The 22,464-nt window shown below is 47.4% G+C and overlaps 1 protein-coding gene across 5 annotated transcripts in view; it reads right to left on the bottom strand.

Annotated features, from left to right (window-relative positions):
* The window catches only part of FERMT2 (FERM domain containing kindlin 2), a 52,532-nt gene that overhangs the window by 25,469 nt on the left and 4,599 nt on the right, over positions 1–22,464 (bottom strand). For all 5 annotated transcript variants that reach the window (XM_058806672.1, XM_058806671.1, XM_058806673.1 and 2 more), the window contains one exon: positions 6,069–6,302. In XM_058806672.1, coding sequence (XP_058662655.1) covers positions 6,069–6,302 — 234 coding nt within the window. The remainder of the gene's footprint in view (positions 1–6,068; positions 6,303–22,464) is intronic.

Here is a 22,464-nt window from a genome sequence, read left to right as displayed (position 1 = left end):
CAGAACACCATGGGGTGGGGACAGGGGAGGAGAGAGGAAAGGATTTTTTTTGTCCATCTCAGACACTGTGTAATTAAATCTGGTTATTTCCCTGACCCCAGTTCCTGGGGCTGCTCTGACAGCTGAGCACGGGCAGGCAATAAAAGGGGAAAACGCCGCAGCTGGCAGCGAACACTCGGGCTCTGCAGTTGAAAAAGCTGAGGACGTTGCAGTTTGGCCAGGTCTGGAAATGGGAAGATTTCCTTCCACACCCATTCCCCGGACATATTTAGAAATAGCTGTGCCACTGCCAAAGCTCTGTGCTCGTGGCAGGGAAAGGCAGCAGATCCGTGCTCGGGGTTTCACCATGAACGTCATCCCTGAGCATCCTCCTGATGCTGCTGAGCACCCACAGCCTGCATCCCCACATCCCAGAGTCACTGAGGTTGGAAAAGACATCCAGGATCATCAAATCCAACCTGTGAATCATCCCCACCTTGTCACCCAGCCCAGAGCACTGAGTGCCACATCCAGTCCTTCCCTGGACACCTCCAGGGATGGGGAATCCAAACCTCCCTGGGCAGCCCCTTCCAAGGCCTGACCACCCTTTCCATGAAGAAATTCCTCCCGAATGCTGCTGTTGCTCCCCAAATTCCCCCTGAGCTGCTCATGTGCATCTACCAGGACTCCATGGTTTTAGGGAAAATGCTCCTTTATTTACCAGCAGGGTGTGAAGGAAGAAAAGAGGTTTGCAGTGGCCAGGGATGGTGGGATTCCTGTCCTGTGCAGGGCCAGGATGATGGGCTTGATTGGATTGGACTTGATGATCCTTGTGGGTCCCTTCCAATCAGGACATTCTGTGATTCCACAAACTCCAGGCAGCTTTGCCTCCTGGAAAGCAACTGGGCAGGGATGGAGCTCCACATGGCTGTCACAGAGCCCTGGGAATGCTGCACTTCATCTACCAAAGGGTTTCAGTTTTGCAAAAAAACCCCAAAAAACAACAAAAAACCCCCCAAAAAACAACAAACAGTGGCTTTTTATAGAAGTCTTTTTGGCAGCTGAGGGCGTGGAAATATTGTAAATACTTCAGGAGTCAGAGGACGTTCTGTTCTGGAGTGGGGAGCGTTTGGAGAGGGGAAAAAAAAAGGTAAGGTCACATTTGGCACTGGGATGGTGTCACCTTCCCTGGGCTAGGCTGGGCTGGGCTGGCACCCTGCCACTCCCAAATGCCACTACCACCTCGGCTCAGGTTGCATTTGGTGGCTGGAGGCTGAGGCAGGCAAGGCTGGCTGCCACCTTCCCACCGCTCGCTCAGTCTCGGGAACCTCCTTATTTTTGGGGTGATGGGAAGGAGCTCTGCACCCTCATGGGACTCTCTGCACCCCCAGCTCCACCAGCTCCTCAGGATCACACCACCCTCATCCTGTGCAAGAAGGGAAGATGGAATGTGGGCATGGAAATGCCCCAGCTGGGCACAGGATGCTCCCCAGACTCAGTTTTCCAAAACAGGTGACTAATTCACAGGGATTATGAAGCAGGAGCTGGGTGTGAGCTCCACCAGACTCTGGGGAAATAAAAGAGCCTGAAGGGGATTTCTCCATCCTACACAGCCTCAGGGTGGGTAGGGAGGGATTGCTCATGAATTTTGGACTGTTTTCTCCCAGAGCTTCCTCCTCCCAGCCCTGGCACTGAGTTGCTCTCTCTGTGCTCCCATGAACATCAACCAGAATTTTCCCTGCTCCTCTTCTCAGGCTGGAGGGCAGCAGAGGTCCCAAATCTTCAAAGTCAGGGGAAGAGGAGAAGGATGGGAGGTTTTCTGCTGTCACAGCATCTCCCCTCACCCTGCAGCTCCAACATCAGCTGTGTCCCCAGGAGAAGGAGCATTGCTGGGGCAGGAAACGCTGAGCCCTGGGAAAAACCTCTCACTGCTTCATCTTGCTGTTTGCTTTTCCTGTCCCCCGTGCCCACAGAGCAGCAGCAGAGCCTGCCTGGAGTCCCTTGGAGCTCCTGGGATACATGGAAAAAATGCAGGCACAATGTTGGAAGGAAGCAGCTGTAAGGCATCCACTGGGCTGGAATGAAGTGAAGCCATCCCAGAATCCCAGAATGGATTGGAAGGGACCTTAAAGATCATCCAGTTCCTTGCCATGGGCAAAGATATCTTCCACTACACCAGGATGCTCCAAGCCCTGTCCTTGGACACTTGCAGGGATCCAGGAGCAGCCACAGCTGCTCTGGGCACCCTCACTGCCCTCACAGCTGAGAATTCCTTTGTAGGAAAAGACTATTTTTCCATTTGTTGTTACGTTGGATGATGGGTGAGCATCTCCTACCTCCCCAAATCCCACCTTCAATGAGGATATTCCCACCCACACCAATAAATGCTGAGTGCAGCTGATACCTCAGGTTCAGCTTTTCTGTTTTTCACATTCTGTGCTGCTTTAGTGTGAGGGTCTGATCTCCATATGAGGGGATGGTGAGCTCTGTGCACAGAGCAGGGAGACAAAACAATTCCTGCTCCAGCTGGGCACCAAGGACAAATGACCCAAATCTCAGCCCAGGAGCACAAACCCCGTGGGCTGGAGAGAGAAAAACAAGCAGGGTGGGACTGCAGGGGCTAAAGCTGGAATGGGACAATGAACTGCAAGGTGCAAATGGAGCAGAACTGATCCCAGGGACAGAGCCCGTGCCCGGCCGTGCATTTTGGGGCCATTTTGGTTCATCTTGGGTGCAGCCCTGGCTGGGCTCTGGTGCTGCCCAAGGTGCATCCATGGAGGAGATGCTTTGAATAAATCCCTGCTTTATTCTGGAACTCCATTCAGCCTCTGCTCTAGGGCAGCCTGCACAAGGCATCACAGCCCATCCAATCTGCAGTTGGGTAATTGATGGGCAGTTTTCTGGGTGGAATTATCTCCCAGTGGGATGATGAGAGCAGGGATCACCCCATCCCAACCCCCCTGTCCCACTGCCAGCCAGGCAGGAAGCATAAATCCCTGCTGCTCAGGGAAAAAATAAAAAAGAAAAAAAAAAAGAAAAAAAAAAAATTTGAGGTTTTACTTTCTCTTTCTCTGGTCTTTAATTGCAGATCAAAGCTGGCCCTTCAGGCTGGAGCTGCCTGCCAGCAGCTGCTCCTGGGCAGGGTTCCAGGCCACCCTTTGGATGAGGGCTGCCCATGCCATGCCCTGCCTGCTCCTCTCCTCGTGCCTGCCAGGGTCAATCCCTGCCTTCAACCCTCCTGAGTGGCTGCTGTGGGAATCAAGGGGCTGCAATCCAGCACTGGGACTGAGATTGGGATTTTTTCCGGCTTCACACGACCTCCAGGAAAGTGAGGGATGTGTGAGTGGCTCCAGCATCTTCCCTGGGAGCCCTGGGGAGCTGCCCTTTGGAATAACCTCCCTCAGCACAAGAACAGAGACTTCTCTTTAAAAATCAACCCCACTCTCCAAGGGTCACACCTCTGGGTAACAACTGAAAGGGAACAGAAGCAAAAGACAGCCTTAAATAATTCATCCATGTGTGTTCCTGCTGGTGTAGTGAGGATTTTATAAATACAACCAGCCAGAGGCCTGAGAACATCAGGAATTACTTCAGTTACTCACTGGTAATGCTTTGTGCTGCAGTTACTGAGGTGTGTCATTAAATGGTCCAGGGGCACTGACAGCAAACAGGTACAGCCAAAATCTGATCAACCCCCAGGCACAGCTCTGTCCTGACCTCCCTGGAGCTCAGAAACCAAGGCATTTCAGAGACAAGGACTATGCTGGGATCACCTTCCCTTCCACCTTGAAATATCTGCTCAGTTCTCCTTGGAGAGACAATTAGCTTGATTAAGATGGAATATGGAGAGCTCTGTGCAGGGATGTTGAGGAGGGCAGGGAAACGTAATGAAATAAAATGGGGCAGGAAAACACAAATGGGGAGGAGAAAAGGAAAATCATAGAATCACAAAATCACAGAATAGTTTGGGTTGGAAAAAAACTTAAAGATCATCCCATTCCAACCCATGGCAGGGACACTTTCCACTATCCCAGGGTGCTCCAAGGTCTGTCCAGCCTGGCTTTGGACACTTCCAGGGATCCAGGGACAGCCACAGCTGCTCTGGGCACCCTCAGAGCCAAGATTTTGATCCTAATATGAAATATATATATATTTATAATATATGGGTATATATATATATATAAAGTATATAATATATGTATTAAGTATATAAATAAGTATATATTATACTAATATATAACATATGTATTAAGTATATAAATATACTTAATACATATAATATATTAGATATATATAACATATATAATATATATATGTTATATATTAAAAAAAAATATATTTTTATATATATATGACATCTATACATAGTGGTATTTCAACATCTATAGGAGCAATTTAACACTTACATAAAATGTATTTTACATAATTTGTATTTATAACTCTCTGGTTCTGGGGAGAGCATCCCAGCCCCTCCAACTCCAGCCCTTCTGCACCCCCACATCCCAGTCCCTCTTCCCCCAGGCTGATGCCAAGCTCATGTATCATCTTCCCAGTAGCTCTGCTGAACATCTGGCTCCCAATAAACACAACTGGGAGGGCTAAACAACTTAATCACTGCAGCTTGTGTCTGTCCTCAGACAGCTCAGGCTGCTGAGAGGCACTCAAAGGAAAGTGAAATTTCCAGTAAAAGCCCTGCTTTCCCCACAATCAGGAACTTCATTTCAGTACTTCAGATGCTGCAGAAGGGAAGTCAGCACCACCCTGGATGGATGTGTCCCTGCTGCCTGCTCACAGCTCCAACCTCTGCTATCCCAGAGGCTTTTCCCCCCTCCCAAACCTTTAAATATCAGGATTATTCTGCTGGCTTGGTCATAAATCCACCAAAAGCTCTGAAGTTGGAAGAAAAGGCTGCTTGAGACCCACACAAAGTTCTGACAGCATCAGTGACAGATCTCCTGTCTCGTGATGAAGCATATCAGAATTTCCTGACGTGAGTCACTGCTGGAGAGATTCATCAGCGTCCAAGCCTGGGACCTCCCTGTCTAGCACGACATCCCAAATGCCCAAATGTGGGACATGGGGGTGGGGGAAGCAAAATCCACCCAGACACAATGCTGGCTAAGCCTTTTCTATTTTAAGGAGAAATTGCCCAATATTTATATTAAAAAAAAACAAAACAAAAAACAACAAAACAGGAAAGCAACAGCAAAGCTCCGTAACCAGCTAAAAATACCAAGCAAACCACGGATGTGCTGGACATTGCACGTAGGGATGAGCTCCTCCTGCCTCCCCAAACAACTGGGTCAGCCAAGAGTAACCTCAGCTGCCTTCTGAGAGCAGGAACAGATTTGCTACAGCTGAGGATGGGTTGCAGGCCCTTTTGGGAGGGGAGAATTCCAGTATGGAGTGCTTCCTGGAGTTGCCATCTCCTCATTGTGTTTTTTGTTGGTGGGAAGGAAGAAACACTGGGTTTTGGGATGAGGAATTGGTGAAGATGGGTAAAAAAATGATACTTGGTAGGGAATGATGTCTCCTTTCTCATGGGCTTCTCCTCCACCAGGAAATGAGGGTGAAGAGGAGACAGCAAGACTCAGCTCCTTCCCTCCACCAGACACTTTTACAGTGGAGCATCACCACTTAATCTCTAATATGATTTTCCACTAGAAGACAACCCACAGGGCTGGCAGATTTCCCATTTCAGGGTTTGCTTTTCATCCAGCACATAAATTTGCAGGGGGGGAAAAAAAAATCACAACCAGTCTGAATAACAAGCAGGGCTGGTACCACCTCACCTGTGACAAACCCAAGGGCAGCTCTGCTATGGAAGAGAATTCAGCACAAAAAAATGCATTTTTTAATCACTTTTTGGCTCAATTGGTCCTGTTATTGAAGTATTTACACACAAAACAGCAGATCTGGAAGGGAAAAAAAGAAGACACCTGGGCTGTTTGATGTCCAAGCAACTCCTGAGTGCCCAAAGCCAGAAAACACCAAAAATTTATCAAATTTACAGGACAAGCACCAGAGCAAAGGCAGGAGCCAAACCAACCAGAAAACTCCTCAAGAGGGGGGAGGTTTTCAACACTTACTGAAGGTTTTGCAGATGTCAGAAACAGCCTTGAAGACCCTGTCAGAGAAGTTGACTTTGACCTTGACGTACTTCATGTTGGGCAGCTGCAGGCGCAGCAGTTTGTGCTGAGGGGTGAACTGGAGCTTGGCATCCGCCTGGATCCCGTATTTATCCAACGTCCAGTGAGTTTTAAGGAGCCAAGTTTTCTTCTTTTCCCACCACAGAGCGTGATCAGACCAGTCCTTCTTGACATCTGCAACAAAGAAGCCATTTTCCCCCCAGTTAAAAGCGGCACCAGAACGAGGACAAAAGGAGTTTTTAAAGTTTTTGGGGTTTTTTTTTCTCCTTTCCTGAGAAGGAACTATGGATCCAAAAAACTCCCAACAGCCCTTTCTGGATACAAGGAACTGCTTGTATTCAATAGTGTTTTGATGGGATATAAAAGCAGGGAGGAATCCAAGGCATAAAATAAAGATGAGACTCAGCGTGTGTGTGGATCACCAGCCTGGCTGTGATCCCACCTGGAACACGAAGCCAAGGGGTCATGAGTGACCCAACACTTCTCCCAGCAAGGATTTTGCACAGTTTTTGGGGTTAACTATCAATTCTTGGGGTTCTCCCCACCATCCAGGACACCTGTGCTATCCCAAGGTGAGCCCAACCACCTTGGCACACATGGAAAACAGAAGCAGGAGGAGTTTTGCAAGGAGAATTCAACAGGACCTTCAGTTTCTACAAAAAAACCCTAAAAATTCCCTACTGAAATGAAAAATTGCCTCACAAATGACCAAGAAAACTCAACAGCCACATCTCCTTCCAGCAGGGATGTAACCATGGGGTCCTTGGAGGTCACCTGCAGGTTGGGAAGCACTTGGGGAAGCAAAATATGGTGATAACTCCAAGAGATAAACCCTGTGCAATATTTTCCCTAACACCTGGAATATTTTTCACCAACATCTGGCCCTGCAGAGCATTCTGACAACAAATAACCGTGCCATGTCCTTCCACCACACAGAAAAGAGAATGGAGTTATATATAATATAGTAATATATTCAGTAATAGAATAATTCAGTTTTCAGCTCCAGATCCCTCTGTGATCCTGGACTTCCACCATGAAACACCAGTTTAACCCAAATTCAAACCACCAGCTGACATTTATTCCAACAGCTCCTGTCCCCATCCATCAGCACCACAGGGCACCAGCCAGAAAGGCAGGAGCAATTCCAGAGGATTGGAGAATTTCCAGGATTAGGTGAAGTCCCAGCAGACACAATGCCAAAGGGACTGAAGGAACACCATCCAGCACCAACACCATGCTGGGGTTCCTGGTGTCCTGTACAGGAGTTGGACTGGATGATCCTCGTGGTTCCTCCCAGCCCAGGATATTCCATGATCCTGTGAGAGTGAAGATTGTCCCCACGAGCCACATCTGAACTAAGCTGAGATGAGAACAAGGTGACAAATGAACTTTTGTCTGTCCCTATCTCAAACCAGGATCTGGAGCTTGGGATTACTGAGAAAACCCAGCAGGAGCTGGATTTCCCCTCTGAACTCCTGGCTTGATGGCACAATCAGCTCTGCAGAAAGTGGAAACATTCAGCTGGACTTTTCAACAGCTTTGTACAATCAAATTAAACAAAACCAAATATAGAAAAGCATGCAAACTTGCACAAGCCTTGTCTACCCAGAAAAAAATCCAAGAAATCATTACAATGGACTCTGGTGATGGAGTCCAACTTCTGCCCTACTGAAAGCTGAACGAGTTGGCACCAAAAATCAGGGGGAGGAAAAAACCAAAGGCATTTGGAATGAGTAACATTTATGCCTAACAGAAGGGGATTTAGGTTTACACTGCTGATTAACCATTCAGGCCAAGGCACAAAAACAACACTCTGGGCCTGAGAGTAATTAACACTTTCAATTAACAGTGAGATGCTGGTTCTAGCAGGAAGGGGAAGGTCTGTGCCTGTCCCACGGGGTAGTTAGATATAAAAGAGGCTGGCAAATGTTTAGCAGCTGCTTTGTGGAGCTGAGTTTTACACCCTGACCAGAGCCTTGGGTGCTTTGCAAGGGATCCAGGACTGCTTGGAGCAATCCCTGCAGGCCAGGGAATGCCAGCAGCCTGGTTAAACCTGATCAAAGGTTTATAAACCTTCACCAGAGTCCCAATTCATGAGTAACTGATTTGTTGGGGTTACAGCTGCACAGCAATGCTGAATATTTCAGCTCAAGCTCTTCCCATCTACTACCACCAGGCACTGGCTACTTCATATTTATCTACCTACCATATTAATCAATTTATTCATATTATCAACTATTATCAATTTATCATTCATTTATCAGAGTTCAGGTGAGTCTCCAAGCACTGCAAATTCACCTTAGAGATCCCAGACCTGGAATGTAGAAATTTACTACAGGTTAGAGATCTCAGAGGTGTTTGAGGATCCAGCAGCTCCTCTGAGCTGCTGAATGTGATGGACACAGAGCTGCTGGAGGGAGCCCAGAGCAGGAGGAGCAGAGGGATGGAGCAGTTCTGTGTGAGGAAAAGCTGGGATTGCTCAGCATGGAGAAAAGCAGCTGTGAGTTGATCTAACTGTGGCCTTGCAGTGCCTGAGGAAGCCACAAGAAAGATGGAGAGAGATTATTTACAGGGGAGGGAGGGACAGGACACAGGGAATGGCTTCCCACTACCAGAGGGCAGGAATGGATGGGATATTGGGAAGGAATTGTTCCCTGAGGCCCTGGCACAGGTGCCCAGAGCAGCTGTGGCTGCCCGTGGATCCCTGGCAGTGCCCAAGGCCAGGCTGGACAGGGCTTGGATCAGCCTGGGATGGTGGAAGGTGTCCCTGCACATGAGGGTGGAACTGGGTGGGCTCTGAGCTCTCTTCCAAGCCAAACCCTTCCAGGATTCCATTGAGCTGCACACATGCAAGGGTGACCAGAAATCACTGCCACCCTCCCAGGCAAGGAGCCCCAGGTGAAGGCAGCAGGGATGGGGGAGCTGGAGCTGTCAGCACCAGCTGGAGCTGGGACTGAGCTCCAAGAGCCCAACCCCAGCAGCAACACCCTCGGAAAGGGAAGCACAGCACTTCCTTCCCGGCCTCCAAAATAAACCCCCACCTTCCCCTGCAGCCTGAACCCAAACCCCTGGAGCCTGGCAGGGCTGGCAAACCCAGCTGTGATTTTTATTTTTTTCCCCCCAGGCAGATCCTGGTGTTTCATTTGCCTCCCAGAGCTGTGCCAAGAGGCAGGAACGTGCACGAGGGACGTCCAGGATGTTTTGTACAGCAAAACCCACGGGGCTGCTCCCCTTGGAAAGCCATTCAGACAGTGCTGGGAATGTGAGAGGCATCTTAAATCACACAAATGCCTGCAGAGGCCTCTGTGAGGACAGAACAGCCAGAGGAAGAGTGAAGGGCTGCTCTTGAAGTGTTTTAAACCTGAAACATCCTCAGCTTTCAATCCACGCAGTCACATCCCGCCAGCTTGTCCAGCAGGAATTACAACTGCAGATTTCAATTCCCACAGCCACCAATAAATCCCCTGAAATCTAGAATCCAAGCAGCAACAAGTCTGAATTGAGATGCACAGAGGATGTAGCAGCAATAAATCGGAATTGAGATGCACACAGGGTGTGCTTTAACTCCGGGCTGGCTGTCTCACACAGACCCACAAACACAATCAGAATTCCAGCAGCAAGGCTCAGTCTGGGTGAAGGGCAAAGAAAATCCAGGCAGCCCTTCCTGGCAGCCCATTTGTCCCATGTGGGAAATGGATTTGTAGAAAAAATTTAAAGTTTTTAATGTAGAAGACTCACGTAATATATGTTTGCATGTACACTTTGAGATAAGAAATGTTGATGTAGAAATGCTAAGGAATAGGATAGACATTGCTGAGAAATGGAACTGGAAATAAGTTTTAAAGGGTGGTTTTGTAAATAAGACTAAGTATTTTGGAGAAATAGAATTATGAAAGGTGCATTGAAATGGAACTAGAAATAAGTTTTAAAGGGTGGTTTTGTAAACAAGATTAGGTATTTTGAAGAAATAGAATTATGAAAGGTGCATTGTTGTAGGACTTATACGGGTAATTTTAGATTACTGGCTTTAAGGCATTTACATCATGGTGTAGCAAAAGCTGATAGGCCAAGAAACACTTAGAGTGTACTGTAATTAGGAAATAATTAGCTTCTGATTGTGATGGTGTGAATTATAACATCTGTATTGTCTCACCCTTCACATGAGACTGAAAATGGAACAGAAGTTTTAAAACACCCCTCAGTTGCCCCATCTCTGGGTCAGAAAAGGCCATAATCCAACAATCCCATTTTTCCCAGCACTTGGCTGCTCCCAAACACTCTGCTCTGCCAATCCAGGTTTTTTAAGGTCCCTTTCCTGCTGCAGCAGCTGCTGAAGCTCCGTCCTGCAGAAGCTCTGCTGTCACTTGGCAGGTCCTCCAGGCCAGCTCAGGACTCACAGGCAGGAGGATACAAGTCTCCAGCACGGTGTAAACACTGAATTTTCCTTGTTATTTTGGGATATCCCCTCTTGCAGATGGGCTCTCCTTCCGTGCACTGCTCAGGACAACAGAGCTCTGACATGACTGAATAAATCTCTTTTTTTCCTTCTTCCCAGTGCATGGTTAAATCCCACTGGATGGGTATTTGGAGGCTTTCCTGGGAATCATCAGATTCCCCTTCACAGCCACATCCAGGATTAAATCCACAGGGCAGCCAAGACCCTGCAAATGCCTCCATCACCTTAATATTGGGGTAAATAATAAAAAATTTAAAATTTCCTGTATAAGCTTGAGGAAGAATTCTGCAAACCTGCCTGGGTCGGATCACGGATTTTCGGTGGAATTTTGGAAACAGAGGATTTGCAGCTGATGCTGTTTTCCCTGGAATTCTCTCCACCTTCAGAGAGGCAGCAGAAGCAGCTGCAGCAGAGGTTGCAGCTCATTCCTTAATTAAAAATGATCATTCCTTAATTAAAAATGAAGGCTTTTAGAGCAATGGATTCAATCTTCAGCATTCCCACAGGAACAGCCCAAGAGGACCATCCCCCTCTGGAGCAAAAGGTGCCAGAGCCAAAGCCCAAAACACTGGGGGGGTTTTCCACAGGAGCAGAATGAGCTCCACAGCTTTCCTGGCTCTTACCCAGGGGTGGGTTTAATCAGGATTATCCCTGCTCTGCTCTAGGCACACTTGGGAAGCTGAGGTGGCAAAAAATGCCTTTCCATTAGCTCAAATTTATCTCTAAAAATTATTTTAAAAACAAATATATATGTTTAAACACCTATTTTATATATAAAATATATAAGAAAATATAAAATTTATATATAAATATATATAAATATTACAAATATAAAAATAAAAATATATAAATATATAAAAATATAAGATATTTAAGATCTATTATGCATATAAACATATACATAAACATTTACCCCATATATATATATGCATATAAAAAATAGAGACAAAACTGAATTATATGCATATATAATTATAGATAAACAGACACAGAATAAATGCATATTTTATATATATATATATGTATGTATTTATATATATATCTAAGATACAGTGCAGGGACTGAAACCAATTCAAAAGCCAAGCATTTCTTCTTGCAAAAAGTAATTTTTGTATTTGATAATCTACACAAAACCAACCCCAAGTTTTCCACCTTTTCACTGAGTTTGCTGCAGATGGGCTGAAACTCCTCAAAGGTTTTTATACGAAAATTAAAATAAAAGTGCTCACTTTTTTAAATTTATGATTTAGGTATTTAAAGTTAATGTGCACTTCACACTGAATTGAAAAAATACAGATGTGGACAAAAAGCACAGAGTGCAGGCAGCTGATTAAAGCACTTTGAAGCACAAATTCCTGCTGATAACACCTTAATCCAGCCCTCACAGCTCCAAGGGCCTCTCCAAGCCCTGGGCTGGGTGTTGGCTGCATCCACACCCCTCTTGGGAAGCTGGAGGAGGAGAAAAAATCCTTGAAAGAAAAAGAGATTTCCAGCAATAAAGAGCTGGGAATGCCCTGGGTGAGCTCAGGGATGGGGGAGACACTCTCCTGCTCCCTGGGGATGTAATCCATACCCACTGAAATCGATACCCATGGAAAACAAGGCAAAAGGATTTAAAAACTTTGGAAAAAGAGAAATTTAAGGCTGAAAGCGGAAGAAAAGAGAGAAAAAAAATCACCACTACCAACCATCAAAATTCATTGCACAGAATCTTGTGTGGGTGTTTCTTTTCTGTGTATCCAGGAGAGGGGAAGGCACAGCCTCAAAGCACTAAGAAAATCAGGGAAGACGGTAAATAAGAAAAAAAGAAATACTAAAAAATCCTAAGAAAAAGATCCAGAAATACTAAAAAAAGGAGGCTAATTTGGTACACAGAGCAGGAGAGCAGTGATGGGGAAGGGTAAGGACAAAGAAGAGGAAAGAGGGGAATAGAGGAAAAAAGGGGGAAAGGAAAGGAAAGGAAAGGAAAGGAAAGGAAAGGAAAGGAAAGGAAAGGAAAGGAAAGGAAAGGAAAGGAAAGGAAAGGAAAGGAAAGGAAAGGAAAGGAAAGGAAAGGAAAGGAAAGGAAAGGAAAGGAAAGGAAAGGAAAGGAAAGGAAAGGAAAGGAAAGGGGAAAAAGGAAAGGGGAAAAAGGAAAGGGGAAAAAGGAAAGGGGAAAAGGAAAGGGGAAAAAGGAAAGGGGAAAAGGGAAAAGAAAATCCTAAGTTGGCAGGGATAAAAAAGGATCATCAAGCCCAACTCCTTGCCCTGGACGACCCCAACAGTCAAGAGAGTTACTGAAAGATTTTTCTTAAAATAAATATTTATTTATTTTTATTAATATTTATTCATATTGGTTACTTATTTTATATATATAAGGTGTAAAACTCATATATCTGTGTAGCTGACTCCACTCCCTCCAATGTCCTCACTGCTCCCACTGACCTCTGGAAACCCAAATTCCTTTAAACATGCCAAAGCCCCTCCTTACAGGATAATTATGGAGCAAAAAAAAAAATTTAAAAACAAAGCTATTTTCAGTTATCACAAGTCCAGCAGAACTGCTGATGTGTTTGCTGGGTGACACAGTCACTGTCCTGGGGCAAAAACTGTAATTTTAGGAAAATAGGAGTCTTTCTGGAGTAGAGTCCCCTCCATACCCCAACGGGGATTTAATTTCAGAGCAAAGTTCAAAATGGAACAAAAATCCCTCCAGCCTCTGGTCACAACACTTGAAAAATGATACTTTGAAATGGGGAGATAAACAGCCCATAAAATTATCATCAGACTGATGTAATAAAGCTGCAGCCAGGACAAGCTGATGCTCCCAGAGCTGATGGGACTTGAGAGGGGGTTTAATCACATCTCCCACATGTATCTGACACATGCAATGGAAAACAGCCTGTACAGCAGCCACGACCTGTGGAGGGGATTCTATCCATGGATAACACAGAATGGCACCTGAAATCCTCCTGGATCTGCCACCATGGGCAGCTCTCACCATCGTTTTCATGGAATCCCAGGATGGTTTGGGTGGGAAGGGACAATGAAGCTCATCCAGCCCCACATGGGCAGGCAGGGACATCTCCCACTGTGCCAGGTGCTCCCAGCCCTGCCCAGCCTGGCCTTGAGCACTGCCAGGGATCCAGGGGCAGCCACAGCTGCTCTGGGAAGTCCATCCCAGCCAGGAATTCCCAGTTCCCAATCTCCCACCCATCCCTGCTCTCTGGCACTGGCAGCCATTCCCTGGCTCCTGTCCCTCCATCCCTTGTCCCCAGTCCCTCTGCAGCTCTCCTGGAGCCCCTTCAGGCCCTGCCAGGGGCTCTGAGCTCTCCCTGGAGCCTTCTCCTCTCCAGGGCAGCACCCCCAGCTCTCCCAGCCTGGCTCCAGCCCTTGCAGCAGCTCTAGATTTCCACCAGCTCCATGTCCTTCCTACCAAGATCTCAAATCTGGATGAAGCAAAGTCCAAAGCAGAAGGAACAAGACACCTGCAGCCTCCTCCTGCCTTGTGTTTGCAACAGGAGTCAGCTGGAACTAAAAATCTCCTCTCTCCAAAATCATTCCCCCTTGTGCTATCACTGTCCGCAAAAATTTCATCCTACTTCATTTTCAGGAAAACAAATGTTCAGGAGAGGACCCACACCAACCCATGGAAGTGCCCAAAAAAGGGTGGAGCCATGCTGGAATTTCAGTCTGAGAAGAATATTTCTTGCATGAAAAATAGTTTGACTTAATAAAGTTTAAAAAATGGACAAAAGGAGCCTTGTTCCCAATTTTGTGATTCCATGAGCACGACCCAGTTGAGGAGATTCCCCCTTGTCTTATCACTGTCTGCCCATGCAAAAATTTCATCTTACTTCATTCTCAGGAAAACAAATGTTCAGGAGAAGATCTGCACCCACCCTTGGAAGTGCCCAAAAAAGGGTGGAGCCATGCTGGAATTTCAGTCTGAGAAGAATATTTCTTGCATGAAAAATAGTTTGACTTAATAAAGTTTTAAAAATGGACAAAAGGAGCCTTGTGCCCAATTCTGTGATTCCATGAGCATGACCCAATTGAGGAGACCTCTCCTTATCTCAGTGTGCCAGGGCAGAGGCTCATGGCAAAGCCCTGATGTCAAAGTCCTGTGCAGTGGCACAAAGTGGTTTAAGAGCAAGGAAAAAAGGAGGAGGGAAGGGGAAAAATAAAAAAGCCTAATGGGCAGTTTCAGGAAAACAAATGTTCAGGAGAAGATCCACACCCACCCACGGAGATGCCCAAAAAAAGATGGACCTGTGCTGGTATTTCAGTCTCAGAAGAATATTTATTGCATGAAAAAATAGTTTGACTTAATAAAGTACAAAACATGGACAAAAAGAGCCTTGTGATTCCATGAGCACGACCCAGCTGAGGAGCCCTCCCTCTTATCCTGGTGCCAGGGCACAGGCTCATGGCAAAGCCCTGATGCCAAAGCCTCTGTGCAGTGGCACAAAGCGATTTAAGAGCAAGGAAAAAAGGAGGAGGGAGGGCAAAAACAAGCCCAGTGGAGGAGACTGAGCCCATTGGGATGCAGGGCTGCATGTGGATGTTCCGTGTGTCTGTCCTTGCTCAGGGAATTACGGAGTGTCTGCTGCTAACGAGGGAAGGGCTGCTGGAAAGAGATGTGGGATTCTTTTGGTGGCTTTTATTGGGATTCTAAGTGAGCTCTGCAATGGAAAGTTGTGTCCTGATGAGGCAGGGGTGGTAACTGGAGTCCTGGAGAGATGATGCATCAACCCCAACTGTCCCAAAATGCTGCTCCTGGCAGTGCAGGGCTCGAGATGCTCAGCCCATGGGATGCAGGGAGAAGAGCAAATCCTGACAAGCCTGAAAGCCACTCTGTTTCTAAAGTAAACTCGAGGAAGGAAGCTCTTTCCAGTGTTAACAGGATTGCTCAGATAGCTTATTTGAAAGTTTATTAACTTGGATTGCATCTCATTCCACTCCCCTGCCATGGGCAGGGACACTTCCCATTATCCCTGGGTGCTCCAAGGCCCATCCAGCCTGGCCTTGAACACTTCCACGGATGTGGCATCACATTTTCCTGCAAAATTTTCCCTATAATTTTTAGCTTTTTGGATATTTGGTAGCTTTATGTTCCATTTAAATGCTTGCACAGCCATACCCAAATCCTGTCTAAACCCATGAGCAGGGAGAGAAATTTTCCAGTGATGCTGAACCCAGCTGGAATATTGGGGAATTCTCCAGAGGTCACCTCAGCTACCCAGCACTGATGGGCTCAGGAAGGTCTTTGCCACTGCTGTGCAGAATTCCTTCAAATCCTTGCACCAGCAACCCAGAGAAATGAGGATTACTCATTTTTCTATGGCATGGGAGAAAGGAAAGCAAGGGTGGATTAGTGAGTTTTTTTTTAATTGGATTTGTTTTGAAACAGGATCTTCACAACCTGATTTGCCAACTGCTCCCCCACATTGATCAAGCAGGAGGCTTTCACTGGCTGCTCCTGCCTCCATGGAATCACGAGGAATGGCAGAAAATTTGATTAAGGAATTTGGTTTCCATGATTCATGCAGCACAAAATAGGAAGCATTGGGAGGAAAGAAAAGGGAAGGGGAAAGGGAAAAGAAAGGGGGGGAAAAGGAAGGAAAGGGAAAAAGGAAAGGGAAGGGAAAAGGGGAAGGGGAAGGGGAAGGGGAAGGGAAAAGGGGAAGGGGAAGGGGAAGGGGAAGGGGAAGGGGAAGGGGAAGGGGAAGGGGAAGGGGAAGGGGAAGGGGAAGGGGAAGGGAAAGGGAAAGGGAAAGGGAAAGGGAAAGGGAAAGGGAAAGGGAAAGGGAAAGGGAAAGGAAAGGAAAGGAAAGGAAAGGAAAGGAAAGGAAAGGAAAGGAAAGGAAAGGAAAGGAAAGGAATTCTCCAGGGACCATGCTCCCTTCCCTCTCCAAAAAAGACAAGTGTCCCAGGGTGACAGCAGCCTGCAGTCCTGACTCATCCCCAAGGAATGTGCAAGCCAGAGGAGCTGCTGCTGCCAAGAAGACATCACAGCCAGCAAGGGAGCCAGAGGATGTGCGCTGGGAGGGAGGAAGCATCAGGCAGGGAAAGGAGAATGATGGGCAACCTGAATTCCCAACCTCTCACCAGGCAATTCCCCAAGTGCTTCAGCGATGGTTAATCCCTGGCTGAAGCTCAGATCCCTGGGAAGTGACCTTTGGAGCCCTGAGGATGGCTCAGGCAGCCTCACCCCGCTCATAGCTGTGAGTGTTGGTCCTTCTCCTACAGATCCATGTGGGATCATGGCTGGAAGAACAGGGCCCTGGCACAGGGTGCCCAGAGCAGCTGGGGCTGCTCCTGGATCCCTGGAAGGGTCCAAGGCCAGGCTGGACAAGGTCTGGAGCAGCCTGGGACAGTGCGGAATGAAACGCTCCCTCCAACCCAAACCATTCTGTAATTCCATGATTTCTTTTTGCTTCTACCTGTTCAGCAAAGTTCATTAATGAACTCAAAACACTTTTAAAGGACTTTAACACCCCCAGCCTTGAGCCTGGATCTGCCTCACCCATCACAGCCCAAATCCTGGCACTGAAGCCGTGGGGCAGGACATGGGGGACATGAGGGACACGAGGGACATGAGGCACATGGGGGACATGAGGGACACGAGGGACATGAGGCACATGGGGGACATGAGGGACATGAGGGACACGAGGGACATGAGAGACACGAGGGACACGAGGGACATGAGAGACACGAGGGACACGAGGGACACGAGGGACATGAGGCACATGGGGGACATGAGGGACATGAGAGACACGAGGGACACGAGGGACACGAGGGACATGAGGCACATGGGGGACATGAGGGACACGAGGGACACGAGGGACATGAGAGACATGAGGCACATGGGGGACATGAGGGACATGAGAGACACGAGGGACACGAGGGACATGAGGCACATGGGGGACATGAGGGACACGAGGGACACGAGGGACACGAGGGACATGAGGAACACGAGGGACACGAGGGACACGAGGGACACGAGGGACACGAGGGATTGTAGGAGTGTGCTCTGAGGGACTGTAGGAGTGTGCTCTTTGTTGATGGAGTGACAAAACCACCTTTGTCTTCTTAAAAGGAAAGAAGTTCAAAAGGTTTTCTTTTTGATTAAATGAAAAGACACTTCATAAGACTCAGGAGACTTTACCTCAAACTTAAAGATAGCTAATTAGACAGAAGCTAAAAAGTTCTGCTTGAGCAATGAACTAGAAAAAGAAGTAAATAGAGGAACTAATTGCTTTTGTAAAGTGTTTTTACTAAGAGTAAAAACGTTTAGCACTTAGCTCAGTTTTTCTATTTGTTATTTTGCCTTTCATTCAACCTTTTTGTTCCCAACACTACAACAGAAGCCATCCTGCTAATTTTTATGCCTCCAAAGATAGTTGAGCTATCTTAGGTGTATTATAAACCTCCAAAAACTTATTAGACCTAGCCTGAAGAAGTTACAATAACAAGGGATGGCGACAATTCCTGCTGCAGAAGCTCTGGAGCTGCTCTGAGGAGCATCAGCCAGGATGGGAAGCTGAGCAAGACAGGGACAGAGCTTTTTCCAGGTAATTTCATAAAATTTGACTTTCTAACTGAATTGGAGTTTCAGCAATTCACCCTTCCCCAAGTACACGGGAGCAGGGGAAAAGAAAGAGAACAACCAGCAGCCAAGCAGTCTAACGGGCTGGGAAGAGATTTAAAATCCATTGGCAAGATGGATTTTTTTGGGTGGTGTCAGGATGCTCTGCAAGCTAAAAATCAGCTGAGGTTGTGGAGGTTTCAGCTGGTGGGGCTGGTTTTTTATGTGCATCCTCTTTTGTGCGCATCCTCTTTTGTGCGCATCCTCTTTTGTGTGCATCCTCTCCCAGAGCTGTTCTCAACCTGTTGGCCAAATTCAGCCACATTTCACCCAAAAGTGGAGATGTCCCAAGATCCCAGCTGGTCTGGGAGAGGGGGATCAGTGCTGGCACAGGGCCATGCCATGCACCCAGCTGAGGTTCACATCTGAATTTTTCTTTTACTCACCCATTTTCCAGCGAGGATGCAGCTCCCACTGCATCCTCACTGGAAAATGGGTGAGCAAAAGAAAAACCCAAACAAATTCTCCAGAAATAAAAATTAAATAAATAAAAAAGATTTCCTCTGGTTTTCTGAGCACTTTCTCAGCACTTCTGAATGCTCCCAACAGTTCTACCTGGTAGGAGCTTCAGCCTGGATGACAGCAATGTGTCAAAAGCAAACCTGGGCAAGAAAACAAAATTACAGCAACTCTGCTAAAATTCCACCCAACAGGAATCTGGAGGTCTCAGCACTTTTCCAAATTACCTATCATAAACCCCAGAAAGCCACTGGAACATTCAGAACTGAATCCTGCCAGCTGAGTTTTGCTCAGTCTTGTTTCTCTGCCCCTTTCTAAGCAATCAGTAAATTCACATTTCAGAATGAGAACGAAGAAATGCAGCTTCCCCCAGGATGTTTTCACACCACGAGGCTTTTTCCCCCAAGCACACCCAGGGCTGAAGTCAGTGAGCTCCACAAGGGCTGTAAATCTCCTTCCTTCCCCTCATCTGTCAGGAAAACCACCACTAAAACAACTCCTCCAACACCCAAACCAGGAGCTGGCAGTGCTGGTGTCCCTGGTGATGTTGAAACAACTGAAGTTTGCACAGCAAATAATCCCTCATCTTTCCCAACTCAGCAAACATTCCCCACATCCACAATTTCAGGCACTTATCCACAATCTTTTTTTTTTTTAATCACATCAAAGACCAAGGGTTAAAATCCAGGTGCTGGTTTGCTGAATCATGGAATCACAGAGTGGTTGGGGTTGGAAGAGACCTTAAAAACCTGAATTCCACCCCAAGAGACACCTCCCAGTGGACCAGGGTCCTCCAAGTCCAACATGGCCTTGAGCATTTCCAGGGATTCCATTCTGAGTACAATTTCTTGCAGTTTTGTATGGTTTAGACAGACCCAGGAGATGCCTGGGTGAAACACAAGCCCTGATGGAGAGGAAGAATGGAAGAAAAAGGAAAAAAAAAAGGATTAAAAAAAAAGGGGGAAGTGTGTGAATGGGATGATTTCTATGATTTTTCAGCTCCCCACAGCAGCTTCCCCACGTGCCTTGTGTCAAATCGAAACCTGAGGGAGCTGGAAGAGGAAACTGCTGATTTGGGCTGGGTGGGAGCAGCAACCCCAACAATTTCCTGTCTGTGGTGTGGCAAACCCAGGCTCTGGGATCTGCAGGAGCACCAACACCACCTCCCACCCCGTGCTCCTTCCCCTCCCACTGGGACCTGAGAGCTCTTTCCAGCCCAATCAGACGGCTCACAGTGAGGGAATTAAAAATTAATAAATAACAATAAAATTTTTATTGTTTCTGCCCTTAAAGAACCATCACCACTCTGAATACAGATATTAATGGCTGTGACTGCAGCTCAGAGCTGCCTCTATGTGGGTTTTACCTCCCCCCAGCCTGAATTCCTCTGCTCACTGGCAGCTCAGCTGAATATTCCACTCAGGCTCACAAAGAGCACTTTATGTGAGCCACCATCGAGCTGAGCCCACGTTGGAGCTTCCTGGAGGCCAAATTTGGATGGAAAGGAATGAGGCAGCCCCTCACTGATCAGTGTGCACGGCTGGGGGGGTGTGCTCACAGCACTGGTGTCACTTAACGTCACCAAAAATGTGCATGGTGTCACTATATGTCACCAAAAATGTGCTGTTTGGAGGGTGAATCCCCAATTAATTCATCAAGTGGCACTAAGGAAATTGGAATGGCAGCAGCTCTGTTGGTCTCCTGGAGGATGCTGCTGAAGTGGAAGCATCCAGTGAGGTACCAATTCACCAATTCCAACCCAGAACAGCCCAAAATCCTGCCAGGATCTGGAGCAGGAGGATTTTGGTGCTCAGCAGGTGCCAAATCCCCTCTGTGCTCACCATCCCACTGCCAGCTGGGCAGGATTTGCTGTTTAAAGGCTTGGGAAGAAATCTTCCAGGGAAATCTGGAGCGGGGTCAGTGCCTGCCCAAAGCACAGCAAACACCATCCCCATTTGTGACATTATTTGGGACAAGGGTCTCAGCATCAGCCCCAGAGGGGACACAAACAGATCCCTAAGGACTGAATGGCACCTGGAGTCCTCTCATGGTCATCATGCACTTGGAAAGCAACACTGAGGAGTGACCAGCACTGATTTTGAAGGAAAAAACCCTTCTCAGAAGGGGGCAATGAGGGACAGATGAGGAGCTGGGGATGTCCCAGGTGAAGGTGCCCAGGTGACATTGTGGGCACAGATTGGGAAACACCCCAAGCTCACCTGGCACTGAGCAGGGATGCTCAGACACCTCATTCTGGGAAGGGTGGCTACAGTCAGAGAATCCCAGAGAGGTTTGGGTTGGAATGGAACTTAAAATCCATCTCATTCCACCCCTGCCATGGCACCTTCCACTGTCCCAGGCTGCTCCAAGCCCTGTCCAGCCTGGCCTGGGACACTGCCAGGATGGGGCAGCCACAGCTGCTCTGGGCAACCAGAGAAGAATTCCTTCCCAAATCCCACCCATCCCTGCCCTCTGGCACTGGCAGCCATTCCCTGTGTCCTGTCCCTCCATCCCTTGTCCCCAGTCCCTCTGCAGCTCTCCTGGAGCCCCTTCAGGCCCTGCCAGGGGCTCTGAGCTCTCCCTGGAGCCTTCTCCTCTCCAGGGCAGCACCCCCAGCTCTCCCAGCCTGGCTCCAGCCCTTGCAGCAGCTCCATGGCCTCCTCTGGATTCACTCCAGGTCCTTCCTATGAGGTTCCCATATCTGGAAGCAGCATTGCAGCAAAATCCAAAGCACAGGGAACAAGCCACCTACAAGACAAGCCCTGCAGCCTCCTCCTGCCTTGTGCTCTCAACAGGAATGGGCTGGGACGAGGACTCTGCATTTCTCCCCCATAGCCTTAAGCTGTTTCTAAGAGTTCATTCCAGTTGCAAGGCAAAAAAAATTTCCCCAGCCAGTCTCACGAGGGCCTGGAGTGTTTATAATCACTGCAAAACCTCAAACACAAACCTGGGCAAATCAATGACGCTGCACTTTGCTGGTGTTTTATTCATAAACCTGTCAGGGGTCCATTAAGGAGAGGAGGCTTCACAGGCAGAATAACACTAATATTTAGAATTGATCTTGCAAGGAGTGGAGCTGAAATCCTTGGAAGATAACACAGCAAAGTCTATTTAATGGTGAAGAGAGCCCCTGGGGTGAATCCCAGACACATCTGCAGGCTGAAATCACTTTAAAAAAGAGCTTGAAGTGCTACAACCCAAACTGCACGGGACAATTCCTGTGCCAGTCCTCAGGTGACATCCCACCCTCTCCCAGGTGACACAAAGAGATAGAGGAGGAGCTGCCAAAGGGAACAATGGAGGTTAAATCAGTTGCACAAACCTTATCCCACCTTCAATTCACAAAAAGAAACCCCAAGGCTTCAGGAGATGTCATTATCAGCCTGTCTGTGGGCAGAGGGTTTGCTCTGACATTTATCCACGTCAGCAGGTCACTAAAACAGGGATTCCACTATGTTACCCATCCTTAACCCTTCTGGTCCAGAAGGACATCCATAATTCCAAATCTTGCTGGTGTTTTTCTTTCTTTACCCACTTATCTATTTTCCTCAGGTAAAAGCCCAAAAAGGTGCTCAGTGTTCCCAGCAAACCCTGGGAGCTGGAGTTGCCACCCAATCCCAGAGAGAAATCCACATTTCCATCACAAAACTTCTATCACAGACTTTCTGAATCTGCTCAGTGCACATTTAGGTCATCTGTCTTAGGCTGTGCCTCTGCCAGACACCATTTGTCCCCCCTGCCCTGTTTCTGTCAGCTATTCCTTTATTCCCATGACCAGACAGAGCATCCCC

This window comes from Ammospiza caudacuta, chromosome 6, assembly GCF_027887145.1.
Source record: "Ammospiza caudacuta isolate bAmmCau1 chromosome 6, bAmmCau1.pri, whole genome shotgun sequence".
Classification (NCBI taxonomy): Eukaryota; Metazoa; Chordata; class Aves; order Passeriformes; family Passerellidae; genus Ammospiza; species Ammospiza caudacuta.
This window is presented reverse-complemented; position numbering and strand designations above follow the sequence as displayed.